General features: G+C 40.9%; 1 protein-coding gene across 3 annotated transcripts in view; it reads left to right on the forward strand.

Annotated features, from left to right (window-relative positions):
• Sec63 (SEC63 homolog, protein translocation regulator) overlaps nucleotides 1–13,980 on the forward strand; it is a 70,618-nt gene that overhangs the window by 45,651 nt on the left and 10,987 nt on the right. For 2 of the 3 annotated variants that reach the window (XM_052162951.1, XM_052162953.1), the window contains 5 exons: nucleotides 2,790–2,872; nucleotides 5,314–5,373; nucleotides 5,541–5,714; nucleotides 8,720–8,878; nucleotides 10,012–10,113. In XM_052162951.1, the coding sequence (XP_052018911.1) occupies nucleotides 2,790–2,872; nucleotides 5,314–5,373; nucleotides 5,541–5,714; nucleotides 8,720–8,878; nucleotides 10,012–10,113 (578 nt within the window). The remainder of the gene's footprint in view (nucleotides 1–2,789; nucleotides 2,873–5,313; nucleotides 5,374–5,540; nucleotides 5,715–8,719; nucleotides 8,879–10,011; nucleotides 10,114–13,980) is intronic. The other variant, XM_052162952.1, reaches the window with a different exon arrangement.

Below are 13,980 nucleotides of genomic sequence, written 5' to 3' on the forward strand. Positions count from 1 at the left end.
GCTTCATGTTTTTTTTTTTATCTCTGTATCTGTTTAAGTGAAAAGACTTATTTTCTACCAACATAATTGCCCTGTCACAATTTTAATACTAACATCTTTATTCACAGCAATAGAGATTATTAGTTTAGTCTGTCTTGTGGTATAGTTCCAAATTATAACATTCATCAACTCACTGTTGACAACAAAGATGGAGGAGCATGTTGGGAATAATTTCTGTCTTTACAGAGTTCATCATCTAGTTGATTATAGAATTAAAAGCAAAACATAATAGATGCTTATAATTACGTGATAGCAAACATTGCACCTTATATTCATGTAAAAAATATCAAGTGCTGTGCACTTTGACTAGCATATGGAGAGCTGTGCTTATAGCGCTGGGCCTTACTGAATTTGTATCCTAGCATGGATGAGAAGTCAGTGATTACCTAAGGTTGGGATGCCAGGGACAGGGAAGCAAGTAGTGTCATCTGGCTTTTGTTTATGCAATGCATAGGACATTTGCAAAGTACTTACATAGAGTAAAGACTTTAGACAACTTTTTCTGGGATTTGGGAGTTTCCTTTAGATTGGTGAGTTTTTAGACTTTAAAGTCACTAATCTAAATGCTGCATTTAGGGGCTGGAGAGATACCTCAGATGTTAAGTGTGTCAGGTGGTGGTGGCTCATACCTTTATCCCAGATCTTGGGATGCAGAGGTGGGTAGATTCCTGTAAGTTTCAAGCCAATCCCTGTAAGTTTCAAGCTTTGTAAATTTGGTTTACAAAGCAAATTCTTGAAAAAACAAAAACAAAAGAAAACAAAACAAAACAAAAGAAAACACCCTCCAGAAAATCCACCTACTACTTTAGCAAAGGACCCGGGTTCAATTCATAGCTTCTACTTAGTGGCTCACACCTGTGTATATCTCTTGTGTTCATGTGTATCTGTGGGCACTGACACATACATATGCAGGTAACTCTTAAAAACTGCATTTAGAGCCGGGCGTTGGTGGCACATACCTTTAATCCAGCACTTGGGAGGCAGAGGCAGGCGGATTTCTGAGTTCAAGGCCAGCCTGGTCTACAGAGTGAGTTCCAGGACAGCCAGGGCTATACAGAGAAACCCTGTCTCGGAAACAAACAAACAAACAAACAAACAAAACCCAAAAAGCAAAAAATGCATTTAGAATTTTAGTTTTTGAACCAAGTCTAGTTGGGGGCTTAAGAGATAATCACTTATTGTAAAACGTATAACTAGAAAAAGTGTTAGAAGAGGTTGTCTTCAAGGAAGAGTTTATTTTACTATGTTATTTGTGTATGTCATAGGAATCACAGAGTTTGAAGGATGAGTAGTGAATATAGGACTGACTCTTAATATGGTGCTGGAGATAATTGTTCTCCCTTTATCACTAGAGGCCACATAGCATCTCATGGCAGGCTTTTCCCCCACCTTGATACAGCAGATCACATGTACTGCCGAGTGAAAATGTAGATGATATGTGGTCCAGGTTTGAGTTCTGATAATGGAGGGTTGTAGGGTGAGGCACACAGGCAAACTTGACACCCAGTGCTGAGTTAGCAGTTACACGTTGTTGGAGACTGTTGTTCTTCATATGTTGGCGTGTCAGAAAGGTCAGACCAATGTGCCAAGCTAGATTTGTAAGTAAAAAAAAAAATTCTCAGTGTAGAAATTTCTTACAGATAAAATCCTGAAGAACAATAAATATCATTTGAGTAGAAGGTATAAAAAGTAATTATCTTTCTCATTGACAAAAAATAATGCCTTATAAACAATTTTAAGAGGAAAATGGGAGAAAGGTTTATATTGACTCAAGGTTTAAGAGATAGTTCATCATGTTGAGGAAGTCTTGGTATACAGGAGGGTTGTGTGTGTGTGTGTGTTTCTATGTGTTGCATGCATGTGAATATACATATGTATATACAAGCATGCAGAGGCTAGAGCAAGATGTTTGGTGGCTTCCCCTATTGTTTTCCTGCTGCACTGCAGTAAAGTCTCCCAGTGAGCTAGAAGCCAGCTCTTTTGGCTAGTCATTGCCCACCCTCACAGTGATGCACTTCCTCCAACAAGGCCACACACACCTCAGAATAGTGCCACCCCTAGGCTAAGCACAATCTAGCCACCACATTCATCCTCAGTGACACACCTCTTCCAACAAGGCCACACCTCCTAATTCTTCCCAAAATAGTGCACAGCTGGGGACCAAACATTCAAACATGAGCCTATGGGGAGCATCCTCATTCAAACCACCACACCTGCTGGACAGTATTCTTTTATAAAAATACGGAATTTTACACAAACTTGCATGTCATCCTTGTACAAAGGCAACGCTAATCTTCCTGCCTGTTCTACTTATAATCTGTTTTTCCAAAGCTAGCCATTAAAATCCTTTTACTGCAAAGAATATATGTTGAAGTTGCTGCTTTAAATGTTGCTTTTTAAATGTTTAAGGTCATTGGAATGTTAGATTTTATTATTTTATTTTACTCAGGCATTGGTCAGAGAAGTAAAATTATACTGTATCTACAAAGTTGGTTTTGAAACTTGGCAGTGCTAGTGCAGCTGCGAACCATGGGTCCTTAAAAGTGGAAATGATAATAAATCATAATAGTCCTTTAAGGATTATGTGAAGCAATTGTTGAAGGAACCCAGAGGACTTTACAGTTATCAAATTATTTTAATAAGCTTTATGTTTAAAATATTGAAGTGCCAAATTGCCTCGGGCAAGGTAGACATTGTTGTTCGCATTGACTGAGAACTTGTTTTTCTGTTTTGTTCTGTTCTGTCTACAGTCTTGGATGATGAAGATAGCAACAACATCACAGTAGGATCCCTAGTTACAGTGTTGGTTAAGTTGACAAGGCAGACCATGGCTGTGAGTAGTTCTTTATATTACTCATTTATCTGTACTTATTTATGTATATTTATTATTAAGGAGGCTTATTTGTGTGCCTGTTGGTTTGTGTGAGAATGCACATGTATTTGCACATGGATGCACATGTATGTGTGTGGAGGCTGCAGGTCAATATCTGATATTGCAGTGTTGTTGTTTGAGATGGTGTCTCTTACTGACCTTGTGTTTCCCAACGTAGTGAGGCTGCCTGGCCGGCTCATTCCAGAGGCCCACCTCTCTAGAGCTGGGATTATAAGCATGTGCTATCCATCATGTATGGCTTTAATTTCTTTTTTTTAAGATTTATTCATTTTGTGTGTTGTATGAATGTTTTGCCTGTCTGTATGCATTTACACCACATGAGTGCCTGGTGACCCCAGAGGTCAGAAGAGGGCATAGGTTACCCTGGAACTATACCTGTGGAGGTTATGAGCCACTATATGGGTTCTTAGAATTGAACCCAGGACCTCTGCAAAGAGCAACAAGTGTTCTAACTACTGTGGTACCTTTCTCGGTCCCCAACCCAACCCTTTTCATGCGCAGGCCTCAAGCTTATGCGGCTAGCGCTTCACGAACGGAGCTGTCTCCCAGCCCAGTGTTTCCTTTATTTTGTGTTTAAGTCAGGGTCGCAGGCTGCAGCACACATGGCTCTGTTCCTCTTGGCTTAGCCTCCTGGAGGCTGTGACTACAGACATGCACATCCCACTTTAGTTGTAATTGTATTTTTATAGTTCATGAGTTGAAATTTTTCTGTATATTTTTCTCAGTTTAAGTATGTTCTTAAAGCTTGTAACAGATCTAAATTAACAAGTTGTTAGGTATTTTACAATATCAATTTCATGATAGAGCTTTCATATGTACTGAAAACCTAGAAATAGATTAATTCTTTATACATTGGTAATTGTCTATGCTTTGTTTATGTGTGTATAGTTTTTATGCTCTAATGTGCTGCCTATGTAGAAGTTATTGTTGGTAATTTCATTGCCTTTGTTTTAGTAAATTCTTTACTGTTTGTTTTAGCTTCCTTTAAAATATTTAAAAATTACACTCAAATTAACTTGTAATAATTTATGATGTCCAGAAAGAAATTTAAACAGGATAGAGAGTGTAGGGAACATCATGATCTCTCGGAAATCCCATTGCTAATTTATTAAAACATCCTAATAGTTATGTGCTGTAGAGTTACATTTTTTTTAATAGCAAAATCTACTTCTTTCATCGTCCATATCTCTTTATCAATTCCAGATGACCTGTTTGTGTTCCTTTTATATCTTCATATTCAGTTTGGATCTCTGCAGTGAATATCCAACTGTACATATACCATGTACATTGGTACTTGCTCTTTTAAAACACAGTTTTATGTATTTCTTCCACTTTTATTTTCCTATTTCTGTTACATATTTCTGTTACCTTTCAAGTTAATTAATAAAGTTAACACTCAGGTTTTTTATTTTGTCTGTGTGTGTTTGTGGAAAATCCCTTGGGCTTTTTGGCCAGCCAGTCCAGCTAAGTCTGTAGTCAGTGAGAGAACTTGCCTCAAAAAATGTGAAGGAAAATAAGCCTTTTTGAGCCCCGCCTCTGGCTCATGTGTACTGTGCACACACAGTTGGTAGGGTTGTGCTGGGCTTCTTATCACTTCAGACAGACTGAAAAGGCAAAGCTATAGTGCTAGTGTGGGGACATAGGCCTGTCATCCAGCAACTTGGACTCAGGAGGCTGAGACAGGGGGATTGTGAATTTAGGGCAGCTGGGTTACATGATCCCTGTCAAACCATAAAAACAAACAAAATAGTGATGCCATCTTATTGATTTCTTAATTAGACTAGCCTGTCTTGTAGAGCTTAATAATTATATTTGCTTTAATTTATTGGCTTTAATAGTTCTAAGATACTTATTACACATAGTCTCTACCACTTGTCATTTTTCAGTATGCATTCTTATTAGCTTCTAATTGAGTTTTAAATTGTAAATGTGTACTTTTTGTATTGATTCTAATTAAATTTTATAATAAATTTTAGGATATACTTTTAGAATATGTGGATGTTCTTGGAAATCTACTGATGATAATATACTGTAGTCCTTTGAAGGTGGAAATTAGAATTGTGTTATATATTCAAATTTCCATTGTAATATTCTTGCTTGATTAGTATTAGAATAAAATGAAATTATAAATTGAAATATTTTTTACTTTAAAATGAATAAGCATATATTAAGTCCCTGAGTTAACTTAAGTAGACTCTGCTTTGGAAGTCAGTTTATGATAGCTACAAGATACTTCTGAAGGTTATTACCTGGGCATGCACAGACTTAGGACTGTTAAGCCTAGTCACCCTCCCAACTGCAACCATTAACAACAGCTTTATGGATAGACATCCGTCTGAAAGACAAATGCAGGCTGATAGTATTGTTCTTGTTGCATCTAGGAAGTATTTGAAAAGGAACAGTCCATCTGTGCTGCCGAGGAACAGCCTGCAGACGACGGGGTAACTAACGGCCTGGGTTTTCTTACTTTTCTTGATGAAGAAATGTTCTGTTTACTTCTTTGGTTGACTTACATTACTGCGGGGTGTAATGCAGTTTATGAAAACATTTACTTTCCTCAGTCTCATCGAAAGACTGTTGAGCCTTAATAGTCATTTGTGGTTTGCAGCAGAGTGACGCCAGTAAGATGAAGGCAAAGGGAGGATGGCAGCAGAAGGGCAAAGGGCCCAAGAGAATGCCCAAGGCCAAAAAGAAGAAGCCTGTGAAAAAGAAGGCCCTAACTGTGCCCTTGCCTCAGGCAAAGCAGCAGAAGCTAAAGCAGGCAAACGGAGTTGTCGGGAGTGTAAGTCTATAGTCTCTGTCACTGTTGTTACTAAGATGTAGCCTCTGTGTGTGTGTTAAACTGTTCAAATGTGCATACCGTTCCTACAGTTCACATGCACATGTCTACAGTAAGCCCAAATCAAGATTTGCTATCCTCTATTTCCTCCCTTCCAAATGCTGGAAATTGACTCCGATACCTCGTCTACACTAGGATAGTGCTCCACTGCTGAGCTGTGCCCAAGTCAGGATTTCAAGTCCTGGGCTTGGGAGCAGTTAGGAGGATCTGTGTTCTTACATAGAACCTGAATTCTGTTCGCAGCACATGAGCAGGTGGCTCACAGCTCCCTGTAAATCCTTCTCCAGGGCAGCAGGCATCTCCAGCGTCTGTAGGCAGCTGCACTCACATGTGCACATACCACATGTAGATACAGGCATTTAAAAAAAAATTCAACCGTTGTTAGCATTCAGGAGAGCTCCTGTGAGTCCCTTCATAGTGACTCTTCCATTCAGTATTCATCTCTCCCACTACTGGGACTCACTGTAATTTTACTTACTGATTCTACTAATTCTAAAACTACTTACTTAGTTCAATTACTAAGTGAAATCATTTTTAAGGTTTATTTTTATATGTAAGATTGTTTTTAATCTGTATAAATGGCTGTGTACTATATGTGTGCAGTGTCCTAGACAGCCAGATGCACAGCCTAGACAGACAGAAGAGGGCATTGGGTTCTTTGGAACTGGAATTACAGATGGATGTTAGCTGCCACATGGGTTCTAGGAGTCAAATCTGGTTCTCTAGAAAAAAAAAGCAAGTGCCTTCCTAACCTCTGTGCGATCTCTCCAGTCCTAATATCCTTTCCCCCTCCCCTACTCTCTTCTTTCTTTCTTTTTTTTCTTTCTTTTTTTTCTTTTTTCTTTTTTTTCTCTTTAAGTTTTTCGTTGAGACAGGGTTTCTCTGTATAGCCCTGGATGTCCTGGAACTCACTCTGTAGACCAGGCTGGCCTCAAACTCTGAAATCCACCTGCCTCTGCCTCCCAAGTGCTGGGATTAAAGGTGTGTGCCACCACCACCCGGCCCTTCCCCCCTTTTTTGAGACATGATCTTACTATACAGCCCTGGCTGGCCTGGAACTCACTATGTAGACCAAGATGGCCAAAGATAAACCTGCCTCTGCCTCCTTGGTGATGAGATTAAAGATGGGTACTGTAATGCCCACTGGTTTTTCTCTTTTCTTTTCTTTTCTTTTCTTTTCTTTTCTTTTCTTTTCTTTTCTTTTCTTTTCTTTTCTTTTCTTTTCTTTTCTTTTCTTTTCCTTTCTTTTCTTTTCTTTCTTCTTCTTTTGTTTTTTTTTTGTTTTTTTGTTTTTTGGATTTGGTTCTTTTTTCCGAGACAGGGTTTCTCTTTGTAGCCCTGGCTGTCCTGGAGCTCACTCTGTAGACCAGGCTAGCCTCGAACTCAGAAATCCGCCTGCCTCTGCCTCCCAGAGTGCTGGGATTACAGGCGTGCGCCACCACTACCCGGCTTTCTTTTCTTTTCTTTTCTTTTCTTTTCTTTTCTTTTCTTTTCTTTTCTTTTCTTTTCTTTTCTTTTCCTTTTTCCTTTTTCCTTTTTCCTTTTTCCTTTTTCCTTTTTCCTTTTTCCTTTTTCCTTTTTCCTTTTTCCTTTTTCCTTTTTCCTTTCCTTTTTCCTTTCCTTTTTCCTTTCCTTTTTCCTTTCCTTTTTCCTTTCCTTTTTCCTTTCCTTTTTCCTTTCCTTTTTCCTTTCCTTTTTCCTTTCCTTTTTCCTTTCCTTTTTCCTTTCCTTTTTCCTTTCCTTTTTCCTTTCCTTTTTCCTTTCCTTTCCTTTCCTTTCCTTTCCTTTCTTCTCTTTTCTTCTCTTTTCTTCTCTTTTCTTCTCTTTTCTCTTTTCTCTTCTCTCTCTTTCTCTCATCCTTCTTTCCTTCCTTTCTGTTTGTTTTTCTTTTTTGTTTGTGGTAGTCATGTTGATGCACATCTTTAAGGAGGCAGGCTACCCTGGTCTACAGAGCAAGTTCTAGAACAACCAGGGTTACACAGAGAAGAACTTTGTCAAAAAACAAGTAAAAAAAAAACAAATACTTTTTACTTATGTGTGTGTGTGAATGTATGTTGTGTGTAGGTGTGCATGCTTGTTGAGTGTGTATGTGTTTGGATTTGTCATGAGTGCAAACTGTGAATTCATTTAAATATTACCTTCAGCTCTGCGATCTACCTTAAATGAATTGTCGCTGATAATGTAAATTCTGATGTATTTATTTAGTATTGATTGAAAATACAATCCTTTCCTTACTGAATTACAGTGGCATTTTGTTTAGAACAAGTGGCCATATTGCTTGTAATGTGTCTCTTCATCACCATAGCCCGCTGCATGTGCCTGTTCTTCAGCCAGTGTCACACCAGCTTAATTGCAGCTCTCGGGCTTTCTATATGATAGTGTAAATTTTACTGATTTTCTTAACCATTTTATATGCAGCTAAACATCTAGAGTGAGTAATATTCTCTAAAACAATAATTACTAGATTTAGACTGACAGTAATTGAGTCTCTGGTTTGAAACGGGGAATTAACGTAGTACTTTGTTCACTCGCGATGCCTGTCTTCATAACTTAGAGCTTCTTTCCATTTTCTCAGCAGTAAATGACAGCTGTGGACATTTGTACTGCCCCGTGCTTGATAACTTTTATTGGTTATTTTAAATGACATTTAAATTTTCTTTCAATAGCTATTACTGCTTTTCAGGCATGTAATAGCTTTTTCTTAAAACATTGACCCTGTATCAAGACATCTTAATGACTTTAACCATTGTAGATGTTCTAATTACTCTATATGTGCAGTCGCAGCCGTTGTGAGGGAAGTCAGGTTTTAAGCTTTATGCCCTCCATTTCTGCCTTTTGCCTTTCTAATCCTGAGCCAGGTTAGTTATGTTGACCGTGAAGTAGCTTCAGAGACTCAGAAGGATATTTACTGAGACCTCAGAACTTTTGTTTCTGCTTTTGCCTTGTAGGAAGCTGCAATAAAGGAGGAGGAAGACGACATTTCTGACAAAGGCAGTGATTCTGAAGAGGAAGAAACCAATAGAGATTCGCAGAGTGAGAAAGACGATGGTAGTGACAGGGAGTCTGACAGAGAGCAAGATGAGAAGCAGAGCAAGGACGACGAAGCCGTAAGACCTGCTGTCCCTGTCCCTCCTTACCCTGTGCTCGCTCGCCCAGGGCCACATGCTAGTTTGAATCGTTGGAACCCTGTTTCTCATGGTTGCTGGGCGTCTGTCTGAGTGCTTGCCCGCCCTCATGCATCCGTCGTAGTCTTCTTACTTTAAGAATATATTTGTTTTGAGGTATTCTAAGGGAAATTGTTTCAGACAAGGATTGGGAATCCCAGTTTTCTTAAACCTGTTGAAATTACAAAGCAGAGCAGGTCCTGTGTCTCAGTGACACTAGTTTGCTCTCTTAAGGAAAATTGCAGTGTTGGACAGTGTCTCTGGAGTAGGAGTGTGGGAAGGTGGGGGCAGTCCTTAGAAAGAGTTCTTAGAAGGTTCTTCCCTGGCTTCGAGATCATTCTCAGAAATAAACCTGATACTAGATAGTCAGGAAAGGGGACGCTCTTATTAATTCCTGGATCTTGAGTGCTTTTAAACTGAGAATTTCAGAGATTATTTTCCAGCTCCACTCTAAGAAAGGTTTGTTGTGTTGTTTTCTCTGAGTGTCTAGTATTCTCAGATGCAAATCAAGGCTTTACACATGAGTTTCTTTCTTGCTTTCTTTTCTTTTTACTTTGTATTATTTCTTTTTCTTTTCTTTGTCTTTGAACATGCTAGCTGTCAGGGCCAGCAGACTTGAAGTAATATGTTATGAAAGCGGAAGTAATGGCATAAAGGTGTGATCAGCTAAGTTCTGAGGCAGAGGGATATTTTTGGTAGGCTTCTCTCAGGAGTTTATGCATCAGGGTTTTACTGTCCTGAAGGAATTAGGAGAAGTTTAAGAGACTGAAAACATGGGTGAGTGAAATAGTTTGGTAACTTCAGAGGAGTGTAGATAGCTGTGAAGACAAGATAAGAAGGACAGGGAAGAAGGCTGCGTTGCAGGCTGAGGGTCTGATCTGGAGCAGTCGTGCCATGTGCTGTAGGGCTTAGAGGCATAGTTACGTCTGTGCCAGACAATGGTAAGGGTGAGATTTGTGGAAATGAACTTCAAATCCTTTGTAGCTAGCTGGCATTGTCAAGAGTAAAGCTAAAATCTCATATAAATGATCTCTGAGAGATACCAGATGTCCGATATGAATGTCTTCTTTTCCCAGGAGTGGCAAGAGTTACAACAAAGTATACAGAGAAAAGAGAGAGCTCTTCTGGAGACCAAGTCAAAGATAACACACCCTGTGTACAGTCTCTACTTTCCTGAGGTGAGTTTCGCTCAGCCCAGTGCTGCTGTCCCATTCTGTCCATAGATTTCTCACTAGATGTGTACTGTGTCATAGGATGCTCCTGGCTCCAAGCTGTAATAACTAGTTTATTTCTGATAGGTCACCCTCATAACAAAGGATATAGTGTGACATGAATTACTTTCCGTGAATATGTTGCTTAGAGGGGATTAATTTTTAAGTCTGTATGGTTTCCTATGTTTCTGTCATCTCTAGTCCTGTTACTGAGATTGTGCTTAATGGCTGTTGCAGTTAGTAGGGAGAGGAGGCTGTATAAGATGAGTCCATTATTTTTACTTTGGTTACTTGGCTGTTCTGAGTCTTTCACCCACATGGAGCTCTAAGTAGGATGAACAATTCTTCTTTCTGAGTGTCCCTAGCTGCTTGGTACTCTTGTGCCAGGAAGTGTCCGTAAACCCCAAAAGACCACCAAGGAGCCGACTCTGAGGTAATCACATTAGGGTCTCTATTACAAACTTGGTTTCGGTTTACTCACCACAGACTCACAGGAAGGTTTGGTGGAACAGCCTCAAACTTTCATCGGAACAAGGTTTTATGGGAAAATGGGAGCAAGTGAGGGGTGGGGTCTAGCTGGCAAGCATCTGACTGAACGTGTAAGCTGGTAACGTGGGTGCTCTAAAGCAAGACCGCATACTGTCACAGTCTGAAGTACATCTGAAACCATCAGGCTAATCTTTAATTAACTGTTGCTAGGGAGTAGCTAGGGAACTCTGGCCAAGGACAAGCTCTGGGATTCTTCCTGGTGCTTGGATTTATAGCTGCAGGTCAAGTTCTCAGGCTCCCCCACCTCCACCCCAATTTTTTTTTTTTAAGATGGGAGTCTGGTCCCAAGATAGAGTAGGCTTAGCCTCTCATTCCCCCTTTCTCGGTAACTAGAAGGCCCAATCATGAGACTTATAGACTTTGTATGGAGGGGCTGGCCGTGACTTTTTATCATTATCTCAGTCTGTCATAATGTTTGTGTTGAGCATCAGGGCAGTTATCTCAGTGCCAGTGTCAGCTATGTCTAATCTCAGGAAAAGAGCTCGGAACAGGGCTGTGTCTCAATGACTCAGCTGACTCAGGCCAACTTGTGTTGGTGACCAGAAAGGACTGGACCATCATATTTTAGAGGCGGTAGGTTTGTCACTGTCCAGTTCTCCTGGTGTTCCTGTAGCTTGGTTAGGGGCCCCAACAGTGGGAGACAGAGGGAGTCTGGAGGCTGAGTTTCCTCCTGTTGGTCAGGGTCATCTTCAACTGTAATCTGGGGTATGTTGGATCTATGTTGCAATCTCATCGACCTTCCCGGTAATGGGTGTGGTCAGGATGACATCATAGGGACCTTTTAACAAGGCCTTGGCTTGAGGGGGACCTGTTTCATAGGTAACATTGATGTTTAGGCCAAACATGGTTATGAGTTCTAGCTGTTGAAATCCTTGAACTTAGTGATGACCTCTGCTTCTGTGTTAAGAACAATGTGGGGTGGTATCAGGAACATGATGATAAAAAGGGGTGGGTCCCCTCTGGTAAGGGGAGTTTCCTACCAGATAGAGAGTGAAGGGAAGGAGAGTTACTTAGTCATCACTAGTCTCTTAGGTCAACTTAGTTAAGGTCTCTTAGGATTTTGTTTATTTTCTCTACCTGTCCTGAACTCTGGGCTCTATATATACATATACAAGTTTTGAACCAATTCCCGGAATATTGGCTAGTCCCTGACTTACCTGGGGCACAAAAGCTGGTCTGCTATCTGACCCTGTGATCTGAGGAAGCTAATACTTTGGCTTTCTCGTCACTGTGAATATGTTATGCTTGGTGGGGAAAGCCTCAGTCCAACCTGAAAAGGTATCTGTAAACATCATCAAATATTTATATCTAAATTTTTCTAGTTTTATCTTTATGAATTATATCTCTCATAGACTCTGGGCTTTGTGCCTCTGAACCTATTACCGGGTTTCTTCTCGTTAGTCACCGCTTTAATTAGCTGGCAGGCTTTCCAGGTCTTGGCAGTCTCAGCTCTCTTTGAGCTGGCATCTCTAATCCTAATATCAAATCCCGCATTCTCCAAATGCCCATATGGGAGGAGCAGTGGATCTTCTGAAGGGTGTGTAGTCCCATTTCTTCAGGCACAATATGCTTGTAATCTTTTGGGTTTGTTTTTAAATCATGTTTTATTATATTGAGACATGGGCAAATTCCTAGCCCTGGTTATGTCATCTTTGGAATACTTAGGGTGGTCAGGGAAGTCAGGCAAGAGAGGTCCGATTCCTAGGGCGGCATGCAGGGCTGCTGAACCTCCCTGTTGTTGCCTTCTGAAACTGGTGTCTTAAGCAGTGGATGATAGCCAGCTTTGTAGGCCCCTGTAGAGCCCTTAGTAGGGAAAGTTTTCCTTCTTATTTTTGATAGTCTTCCATCTGCTGTCAGAAGGCCTCTCTCCCTATAAGAGCCCTGTGGGCATGAGGGGCAGCAAAGGCATACCGCTGTCTGTGTCTCTTGTCAGCTTTCACGCCGTGGTTAAGAGCTATCAATTCAGTTTTCTGGGCTGATGTTCTTGCCGACTGTCACACGCCCCCATACGATCTCCGTGTTTCAGACCACAGCTGCCCCAGCATTCTGTTTGTCCTGAATGAAACTGTTGTCATTGGTGACCATGTTACCTGTGCATCCATCAAGGGGGTATCCTGAAGATCTGGTCTGGTCCCCCCCACCCCGTGTGCTCAGCTGAGTTGCCACTTTGCAGCCCACCACCCCACAAAGCCAAGGGAAACATCCTTAATGCCCTCCCCACCCCCCAACCCCGTGTGAACTGTTGGGGGACCAAGCCAGGTTCTATGAGCCCCACAGCCGGTGGGAAGCAGTGGGGAGGACCCTACAGGTAGCACTGAGAAGAGCACAGAGCCCTCTCCACGCGCCCCTGAGGTGCACCACTATAGCTGGAGAGTTGTCTGCCTCTGCCTCCCTATTCCTGAGACTAAAGACATGTGCCACCACACCTGCTTTTGTAATTAGGCTATTTTGTAAACAGACCTGATTTGGGCACAGCTTCCCTCATTCCTTTCATGGTGCAACAGCAGATCTGAACACCTGCACAGGTCTCCATTAATACTGCATGCTGAGAATGTTAGGTTTGTATAAATTTTGCATACGAAACAAATACAAGTTGCAGGATATGTGATCACACTGTAAACTGGAAGAGATTTGTGTTATTTACTGACAAAACCAGTTTCTAGCTGTAGTGCTAACCAATTAGCACATACTTTTAATCCCAAACAATGAAGGTAAAGTTAGTTTATGGAAGAAAAAAAACAGCCATGTTTGAAAGTGATATCTAATTGGGTAGCAAATTAATTGAATGAAAGATTTGACAGAATCGGCTATGCCCAACTCTCAGGAGAAGAGGTTACTTTAGAGAAAGCAGTGCAAAGAAAACAGTTTTACTGGGACTGTATAAAGACAGGCTGCAGAAAGAGGGGGACGAGGAGCCAGAAGATTTGACCAGATCGCTAGAGTTAGTTTGAGGCCAAGCAAGGCAATTCAGTCAGAGGCCAAGAAAGAAGAGGAATTTGTAAGGGTGGGGCAGGAAGAGAGGAGGGAGGGGCTTTTGTGGTCAAGATGTAAAGTGAATAAAAAAACAATTTAAGGGGTTGAGAAAAAAATCCAGATTTAATCAGTCAGCTTGGAGAGGAGTTTTGAGCTAGAACAGCTGAGCTGACCAGCCATCGAAAGAACTAGAAATGGTGAGCTTATGCAGCAGTGAGTCTCAGAGGTTGAAAACACTCTAGCCTAGATTTGATTGTATGGAGGCTGGAAGCTCCAGGACTAGGTCTAGGTTAGCGGAGACAGCACACCTCT

The sequence above is a fragment of the Apodemus sylvaticus genome, chromosome 19, assembly GCF_947179515.1.
Source record: "Apodemus sylvaticus chromosome 19, mApoSyl1.1, whole genome shotgun sequence".
NCBI lineage: Eukaryota > Metazoa > Chordata > Mammalia > Rodentia > Muridae > Apodemus > Apodemus sylvaticus.